The sequence below is a fragment of the Salmo salar genome, chromosome ssa09 (assembly GCF_905237065.1).
Source record: "Salmo salar chromosome ssa09, Ssal_v3.1, whole genome shotgun sequence".
In the NCBI taxonomy this organism is placed as follows: domain Eukaryota; kingdom Metazoa; phylum Chordata; class Actinopteri; order Salmoniformes; family Salmonidae; genus Salmo; species Salmo salar.
The window spans coordinates 70,329,206-70,338,782 of record NC_059450.1 but is presented as its reverse complement, the minus strand read 5'-3'; the positions used below and the strand labels follow the sequence as shown (position 1 = coordinate 70,338,782).

Below are 9,577 nucleotides of genomic sequence, written 5' to 3'. Positions count from 1 at the left end.
TATTGCTTTATGGAGAGCTGGTCTTCCCCTTTTTCAGATCTCAATGTCAGATTATTTATGGATGATTACAATGGACAATCAATACAGAGCCTTGGCTGGAAAGTGGAAACACAAGCTCTTTTCCATGGTGTGTTGGTGGGACCAGCTTTGTTTTCTTGGCACGGCCCAGGCAAGGAAAAACCCAAACAGTACGGTACCATGACCAGCTCACTTCCTGGTCCTGTTTCTCTGTGCTGCCAGTTCTGTCCTCCCGCTTCCTCAGGTCTCCCCTGTCTGATTAATGGAGGACCTACACCCGGTAACGCCTAATGTTTCGGTGAGACACGCAACCGCTCATCACTTTCCCACACACCCCCTCTACCATAACCCCATTCAAGTCTGCAAGACACTGCAGCATGGAGTTCAATTTGATACACACACACAAACTGAGATTGTGGTTAATCAACCGATGTCATGGATGGTTATTGTCATTGCACAATAGGGATATTGTTATTACTTGGTAATAGTTGGTGCAACAATAACATGATAACCAGTAAGCAAACTAAGAAAATGTAGATATATAAAACATATATTTAATGTCATTATAATGTTATAGACCTATAGAACCAAGTGTTTTCCTATCATACCTTGAACCGAGGTTATAATGCCCTTTATAAACATTACCAGTAGCTTAAACATCACAGCAGTATAGTACTTTAAGTACTCTTAGGAACGGACCTACTACTTTACAGAGACATCTGTTTTGCCATGGACAGACTGTCAACAACAACAACAACCAAAATCGGTGTGAAAATAGCCATGTTGTGTGCAGCTCTAAGTCCCAACTGGATAATGTAGGAAAATCCCCCCTTTATCCGTAGTGTGGGTTGTTGGATGGAGTTGATGCTCCGGCCTACACACCCATTGAGTCTCTCTACTCCCCCACACCACCCCTCCCCTGGTTTCCACACAGCAGAAACAGACAGAGAGACAGCTGTGGAGGCTCTGCGCTGAAGGACAAAAACAGCTGGGAGAGGGATAAAGCTCCACTATCTACCAGAATGAGTCTCCTGGTAAATCCACTGTTCCTGTTCAACTGTTTCAGATTGCCTCACAATATCTGAGCCTGTTGCTAAATATGACGTCACCGCCACTCTTACTGGAAGCCAGCGAAAACCCTTCGATCATATGTCTAAATTATGTTTTCTAGGATTTGGACCTTCTCTCTTGATGATCACAATAACCCACTGTTTTTAACACCTGTCATATCCATTCACAAATCCTCTCTCTGAGTACGTGCTGCCATAATAACACAAGTCCAAGCATTCAGATTACAGATTACATACATTTCTTTTTCCTTCTGCTCTTCAGAGTTCTGTAGCTATTGTACAGAACAGGCTTCGTTCCTGTAGTTCCTCAGTCTGTGGTAACAGTAGGAAACTACAGTCTGGCTCAGACAGAGATACAGAGACTGTTTTGTTTCCCTGGTTGAAAGGATTTTAACTCTGTCTTCCAAACACTGTAACCGTCACAATGAAATGAGGGGAAAGCATTCAGAGTAGGAACTAGATGTATAATGTAAATGTATAAAACAGACTTGGTTTTCACATAGCTTATTGCTAAAAAGGGGGAATGTAGATAGGATTTAACAGTACTGCATCCAACACTGTTGCAAAATGGTGGTGATGATAAGGTGTCTGTTTTCTGACGAATCCCACGCCAACGTCTTCATTCCCCTTTAAGGAAAGGCTTTGCCCCAACAGCCTTATAGGAACTGAACTTCTCACAGATCTGGGCTCTGTAATGAGGCCCCATCGATCAGCATGTAGTCATCCTGTGTCCGAAATGACAGAACAGCATCCAAAGGAAGTGCAGCTGTGTAGTGGCCAGCCCAGGACTGTTAACTGTTTCCTCCGTGTTTATATTACGGAGGTTAGGCATATCTATATATGATACCCCATAGATGTCCATATGACTTACCCACTATCTCTCAGGTTCACCGCTGGCTTTCGAGTCTGGGTTCTTATAGACCATGGCGATCTCATGGTTGTTACTGGGGCGGTTTTGCAGGTAGGCAGCGGAGCGACTGGTGGTTGTCTGTCTCTTACCAGTGAGAGCTTTGACCAGCTTAGCGCGGTAGTGATCCCCAGCCAGGAAATACAGGAGGGGATCAATACAACTGTTCACACTGGCCAGAGGCCTGGTGATCTTATAGGCAAAGTTAACGATATTCAGGAATTCACATTTGGCATCCAGCACGCGGTAGGTATAGTAGAGGGTGCGTGTGATGTGGAAAGGTACAAAACACACGGCGAACACCACCAGCACCACCACAATCAGCTTGATGGACTTGGTGCGTGAGGGTGAGCTCCTCTGGCTGGGCGAAAGCCCCCGTCTGGGCCGACACAGAGCCCTCGCCATCAGACAGTAACAGACCATGATGACCATGAAGGGGATGCCGAACAACAGGACCATTACCGTAGAGCTGTAGTCCACATACTCCTCAAACTGTTCCGGACTGGTCGTATCGTGACACAACGTGTCGTTGTCCCTCTGACTGGTGGTGACGAAGATGAGGTTGGGCACCAGACACGCCGTGACGGCAACCCACACCATGCCACACACAGCGTGGGCATGGCGCGGCTTCACCATGGTCAGGGCCTTGATGGGGTGGCAGATGCCCAGGTAGCGGTGGACGCTGGTGCAGGTGAGGAAGAGGATGCTGCAGTAGAGGTTGGCGTAGAATAAGAAGCGAACGATCTTGCAGGCGGCAACGCCAAAGGGCCAGTGGCTGCGGTTAGCGTAGTAGTAGATGAGGGTGGGCAGGGAGAGAACGTACAGGAAGTCTGACAGGGCCAGGTGGAACATGTAGACGGTGCTGGTGTTCCACGGTCGCATCTTGGTCAGGAACATCCACAGAGCCACTGAGTTCAGCACCAGACCCAGAACACACACCAGGCTGTAGGACACAGGCAGTAAGATGTACTTAAACTCCTCATTGAAGCGACAGGTGTCGTTGGAATACCCAGCGTGCAGAATCAGACTGGACCGGTTCCGCACAAGGTGGCTGTGGATAGCTGAGTCCATCTTTTGTCTTTTCAGCAGAGAGCCAAAACTTGCCTTGTAATATCTGTGGAGAAATGTAATAAATTAGGTATCCACATGGCATCACTGTGAAATACTGGTTTCGCTCAAAAACATGAATTTCAATTTTGAAGCAGTGTCCAATTATTTTCTTCAGGACAATATATAACAGCATGTTGTGTTAAAAATACAAAACGTCTTGTTGGCATCTTTGATGAATTAACTGATGTTCCTTGCCAATAAAAGTTCACTGCACTGCGTACAGACATAACCTAACCTAAACAATAGTTTTATCTTCCCACATAGACTATCCTGAAATGTACCCCACCTCCCCGAGCTATAACTATAAACTGACAACATTGGTGTTGTATCTAAATCTCTTATCCAACTAATCCGGCGGGTACATAGTTACAGAGAAACGCGCGAACGGTCAATTTTATTCCATAGAAAAAAAGTGACGACGACGCGGACTTCTAGAAAACCTAGTAACCCTAATAATAGTACTATCGCTAATAAACCTGACATAAGGAATATATAACTTAAAAGTTGAACTTAAGTCCGATATATTGGTGTACAACTTACCCAGTTAAGATCCCAATGTGACCGCTGCAGTGAGTGCACTATCTCTGCAAACAGCTTGGATAGATATAGGATATACGCCTGACTGACTGTGGGTTGGACCGTCCGGCAAATAAAGGAAATAGGTCCCCCTCTCCTCGTCCGTCCCCCTGAAATCCAACTCCTATAGGCGATCACTGAGGTAGGTTAGGCCTATTCGTTTCAAAGCCGATATTCAATCAATGTTTTATCATTATAACACCGATTTCAAAAAGATTTTGACATTGATTAATAGCATTTTTTAAATTATTTCTTATTTTTACAATAACATTGATTTGAGGTTTAGTAAATGTGCCATATGTTCACGGGAACTTGTGATTAAGCCTACTCGTAAACAAATTGTTCACAGATAACCGCAACCACTCCATAAAGCAAGTCAGTAGATTAGCTGAAAATTGCGTGCTTAGCCTATAAACCAGATACATAAAGACATACGGCACATTGAGTGAGTGGTGTCAGGGACCAAATTAGGAAATTGATGAGATGACACTACATACAGTGAGGGAAAAAAGTATTTGATCCCCTGCTGATTTTGTACGTTTGCCCACTGACAAAGAAATGATCAGTGTATAATTTAAATGGTAGGTTTATTTGAACAGTGAGAGACAGAATAACAACAAAAAAATCCAGAAAAACGCATGTCAAAAATGTTATAAATTAATTTGCATTTTAATGAAGGAAATAAGTATTTGACCCCTCTGCAAAACATGACTTAGTACTTGGTGGCAAAACCCTTGTTGGCAATAACAGAGGTCAGACTTTTCTTGTAGTTGGCCACCAGGTTTGCACACATCTCAGGAGGGATTTTGTCCCACTCCTCTTTGCAGATCTTCTCCAAGTCATTAAGGTTTCGAGGCTGACGTTTGGTAACTCGAACGTTCAGCTCCCTCCACAGATTTTCTATGGGATTAATGTCTGGAGACTGGCTAGGCCACTCCAGAACCTTAATGTGCTTCTTCTTGAGCCACTCCTTTGTTGCCTTGGCCGTGTGTTCTGGGTCATTGTCATGCTGGAATACCCATCCACGACCCATTTTCAATGCCCTGGCTGAGGGAAGAAGGTTCTCACCCAAGATTTGACGGTACATGGCCCCGTCCATCGTCCCTTTGATGCGGTGAAGTTGTCCTGTCCCCTTAGCAGAAAAACACCCCCAAAGCATAATGTTTCCACCTCCATATTTGACGGTGGGGATGGTGTTCTTGGGGTCATAGGCAGCATTCCTCCTCCTCCAAACACGACGAGTTGAGTTGATGCCAAAGAGCTCCATTTTGGTCTCATCTGATCACAACACTTTCACCCAGTTGTCCTCTGAATCATTCAGATGTTCATTGGCAAACTTCAGACGGGCATGTATATGTGCTTTCTTGAGCAGGGGGACCTTGCGGGCGCAGCAGGATTTCAGTCCTTCACGGCGTAGTGTGTTACCAATTGTTTTCTTGGTGACTATGGTCCCAGCTGCCTTGAGATCATTGACAAGATCCTCCCGTTTAGTTCTGGTCTGATTCCTCACCGTTATCATGATCATTGCAACTCCACGAGGTGAGATCTTGCATGGAGCCCCAGACAGAGGGAGATTGACAGTTCTTTTGTGTTTCTTCCATTTCCGAATAATCGCACCAACTGTTGTCACCTTCTCACCAAGCTGCTTGGCGATGGTCTTGTAGCCCATTCCAGCCTTGTGTAGGTCTACAATCTTGTCCCTGACATCCTTGGAGAGCTCTTTGGTCTTGGCCATGGTGGAGAGTTTGGAATCTGATTGATTGCTTCTGTGGACAGGTGTCTTTTAAACAGGTAACAAACTGAGATTAGGAGCACTCCCTTTAAGAGTGTGCTCCTAATCTCAGCTCGTTACCTGTATAAAAGACACCTGGGAGCCAGAAATCTTTCTGATTGAGAGGGGGTCAAATACTTATTTCCCTCATTGAAATGCAAATCAATTTATAACATTTTTGACATGCGTTTTTCTGGATTTTTTGTTGTTGTTATTCTGTCTCTCACTGTTCAAATAAACCTACCATTTAAATTATAGACTGATCATTTCTTTGTCAGTGGGCAAAGGTACAAAATCAGCAGGGGATCAAATACTTTTTTCCCTCACTGTACCTGACCTCAAAAGTATGTAACTTCCTTTCAATAGAAGGGGAATTAATCCTAGCAATTTCATATGAACTGGCACATAACCAAAAGCCCCCGAAATCTTATGGCTCAACACCGTGGGCAACCCACTGTGTATTTAATTGCATACACACTGTAATAAATCAGAGTGGAAATAAAACAAACTGCGATTAGCTGTTTAATGATCTTGTAACGTCTTCTTCCAACTCACACTCTCAAACACGTAGATTCCCTGAACGCAGCTCACTTTCCAGCCCACTTTCCAGCTCACACTCTCAAACACATAGATCCCCTGAACACAGCTCACTCTCCAGATCCCAATCACCTGAATCCCCCCCCCGTAATTTACTCCTCCCATGTATGATAGCTTTTGCCTGCCTCACTGACAACGCCTTTTGCCTATTCCCTGCCTGTACTTTAGCCTATTGGATTTCCTGTTATCAACCTATTGCCTGATCTTCCAGACAACATTACTAGCCTTTTCCCTACCTGAAATGTTGCGTTTTTGGACCCCCTGTGTATGACCTTCTGCCTGCACTTGGACCCAGCTACCTGCCTCCACCTGTGGTCCTTTACAGTAAACACCTGCTGCGCCCTCTCCTTGAAACCTGCTCTCTGTCTCCCATCGTGTTCATTACAGACCTAGACTTCCACTAGCCACCTAACTGCACTAGCCTACTATTAATTGACCAGAGCAGCTGTCTCAATATTGAGAATAAAGCATCAGTTTGTTCCCATTTAAATAACCATTGGTTGTTGGTAATGTATTTGATTTTCCAAATGGCTGATAAGGTTAGTATAAGGTGAAAGTGATTAATCAGACTGTGTATTCTACCAGAAAGTAGTAGACTATGTCTCTACACCTAGTCCACCTCTGTCCCACTAGTCCTCATAATCATGTTTCTCTACTGCCACCCAAGCCTTCCGGACTGGCAGCTTACTAAACAGTACACCTCTCCCTGGGTGATACATTGCTCCAGCTTTGTTTTTATGAAGTTAATATTTACACAGTTCTGTAAATGTTTGTCGCAAAGTACCACATTTACACAGCGTTTGATCCTGGCGTGATAGGAGAAATTGAATATTGTCTCTGGACAACTTTCCACATCACCTGCTGGATTTTGCCTCGAGATGTGAGTGATAAAATGATAAAACATGATCATAAAGAAATAAATGTGGGCAGGATGAGCAGGAACCCAGTGTTGGAAGAGATACATAGTACAGTTCTTATCTGGCTGGGAATGTGTCCCGCCCTGACCTGAGAGAGAGGGTTTGTTTCTCTATTTTGTTAGGTCAGGGTGTGGGGTGGGCATTCTATGTTTTGTATTTCTTTGTGTTGGGCCGAGTATGGTTCCTAATTAGAGGCAGCTGTCTATCGTTGTCTCTGATTATGAATCATACTTAGGCAGCCTTTTCCCACCTGTGTTTTGTGGGTAGTGGTTTTCTGTTTTGTATTTCGTTACCTGACGGAACTGTTTGGCTTTTCGTTTTGTTTCTTTTTTCTAGTGTTTCATTGTTTAATAAATATAATGAACCCTTACCACGCTGCGCTTTGGTCCCCTCTCTATGACAGCCGTAACAGAACTACCCACCACCAAAGGACCAAGCAGCGTGGTCAGGAGGACTGGACCTAGGAGGAAATCCTGGATGGGGCAGGACTCTGGGCAAGGCCTGGGGAGTATCGCTGTCCGCAAGAGGAGATAGAGGCATCGAAAGCGGAACAGCGATACTATGAGGAACAAGCACGGCAACAACGGAAGCCCGAGAGGCAGCGGCCCAATTTTTTTTGGGGGGGGGGCACACGGGGAGATTGGCAAAGTCGGGGTTGAGACCTGAGCCAACTCCCCGTGCTTACCGTAGGGATCGAGTGACCGAGCAAGCACCGTGTTATGCGGTGATGCGCATTGTGTCGCCAGTGCGCACTCACAGCCCGGTGCGCTCGGTGCAAGCTCCTCATGGTTGCCGTGCTAGAGTTGGCAGTCAGCCAGGAAGAAGTGTGCCGGCTCAGCATTCCTGGTCTCCAGTGCGTCTCTTCGGCCCAGGTTATCCTGCGCCAGCTCTACGCACGGTACCCCTTGTTCACCAGCACAAACCAGTTTGTCCTGTGCCAGCGCTCCGTCCTTGCTGGGCTAAAATAAACATCCAGCCAGGACAGGGTGTGCCAGCCCTAAGCTCCAGACCTCCAGTGCACCTCCACGGCCCAGTATACCCTGTGCCTGCTCTGCGAACCCAGTCTCCTGTGCGTCTCCCCAGTCCGGTGAGACCGGTTCCAGCTCCACGTAGGAAGCCTCCAGTGATGATCCATGGCACGAAGCCTGCAGTGATGATCCATGGCCCGGAGCCTGTAATGATGATCCATGGCCCGAAACCTCCAGTGATAATCCATGGTCCGGAGCCTCCAGTGATGATCCATGGCACGAAGCCTCCAGTGATGATCCATGGCACGAAGCCTCCAGTGATGATCCATGGCCCAGAGCCTGTAGGGATGATCCATGGCACGCAGCCTCCAGTGATAATCCATGGCCCGGAGCCTGTAGGGATAATCCATGGCAAGAAGCCTGTAGGGATGATCCAATCCTCGGAGCCTGTAGAGATGATCCATGGCACGAAGCCTCCAGTGATAATCCATGGCCGGAGCCTCCAGTGATGATCCATGACCCGGAGCCTGTAGGGATGATCCATGGCACAAAGCCTCCAGTGATAATCCATGGCCCGGAGCCTGTAGGGATAATCCATGGCAAGAAGCCTGTAGGGATGATCCATGGCCCGGAGCCTGTAGAGATGATCCATGGCACAAAGCTTCCAGTGATGATCCATGGGGCTGGAACCTGTAGTGATGATCCATGGCATGGAGCCTGCAGCGACGGTCCCCAGTCCGGAGCCTCCAGCGACGCTCCCCAGTCCGGAGCCTCCTGAGACGGTCCGCAGCCCGGAGTCTTCAGCGACGGGCCGCAGCCCGGAGTCTTCAGCTGCGATCCGCAGCCCGGAGTCTTCAGCTGCGGATCGCAGCCCGGAGTCTTCACCGGCGGTCCGCAGCCCGGGGTCTTCAGCGGCGGTCCGCAGCTCGGAGTCTTCAGCGGCGGTCTGCAGCCCAGAGTCTTCAGCGGCGCTTGGCAGTTCAGAGGCTCCGGCGATGATCCATGGTCTGGTTCCTCCGGCGACACAGAAGCGGGGGGATCAGCGGGCGGTGTGGGGGCTACGCCCTGAACCAGAGCCGCCGCCAAGTATAGATGCCCACCCGGACCCTCCCCTATAGGTTCAGGTTTGCGGCCGAGTGTCCGCACCTTTGGGGGGGGGGGGGTACTGTCACGCAAACAGACTCGTCTGAAGTTTGTCTGGAAGATTCTTTATATCCAACCATCGTTGGTCCCTCTACACACACCTGAGAGAGACGGTTTATTTCTCTATTTTGTTAGGTCAGGGTGTGGGGTGGGCATTCTATGTTTTGTATTTCTTTGTGTTGGGCCGAGTATGGTTCCTAATCAGAGGCAGCTGTCTATCATTGCCTCTGATTAGGAATCATACTTAGGCAGCCTTTTCCCACCTGTGTTTTGTGGGTAGTGGTTTTCTGTTTCGTATTTCATTACCTGACGGAACTGTTTGGCTTTTCGTTTTGTTTCTTTGTTCTAGTGTTTCATTGTTTAATACATATAATGAACACTTACCACGCTGCGCTTTGGTCCCCTCTCTATGACAGCCGTAACAGAATGTCAGTTTTCTCATGACTCGAAACAGGCCCACCAGAAACCACAATATGTACTCTCCTAGACATATACATTAG

General features: G+C 47.2%; 1 protein-coding gene across 1 annotated transcript; it reads right to left on the bottom strand.

The window, feature by feature from the left end:
- Positions 1-552: 552 nt before the first annotated feature.
- On the bottom strand, positions 553-4,186 carry LOC106611738 (P2Y purinoceptor 4). Its single transcript, XM_014212261.2, has 2 exons — positions 3,646-4,186; positions 553-3,109 (listed from the first exon to the last, which is right to left on the bottom strand). The coding sequence occupies exon 2, from the start codon at positions 3,064-3,066 to the stop codon at positions 1,963-1,965; it is 1,104 nt and encodes a 367-aa protein (XP_014067736.1). The 5' UTR covers positions 3,067-3,109; positions 3,646-4,186; the 3' UTR covers positions 553-1,962.
- Positions 4,187-9,577: the final 5,391 nt, after the last annotated feature.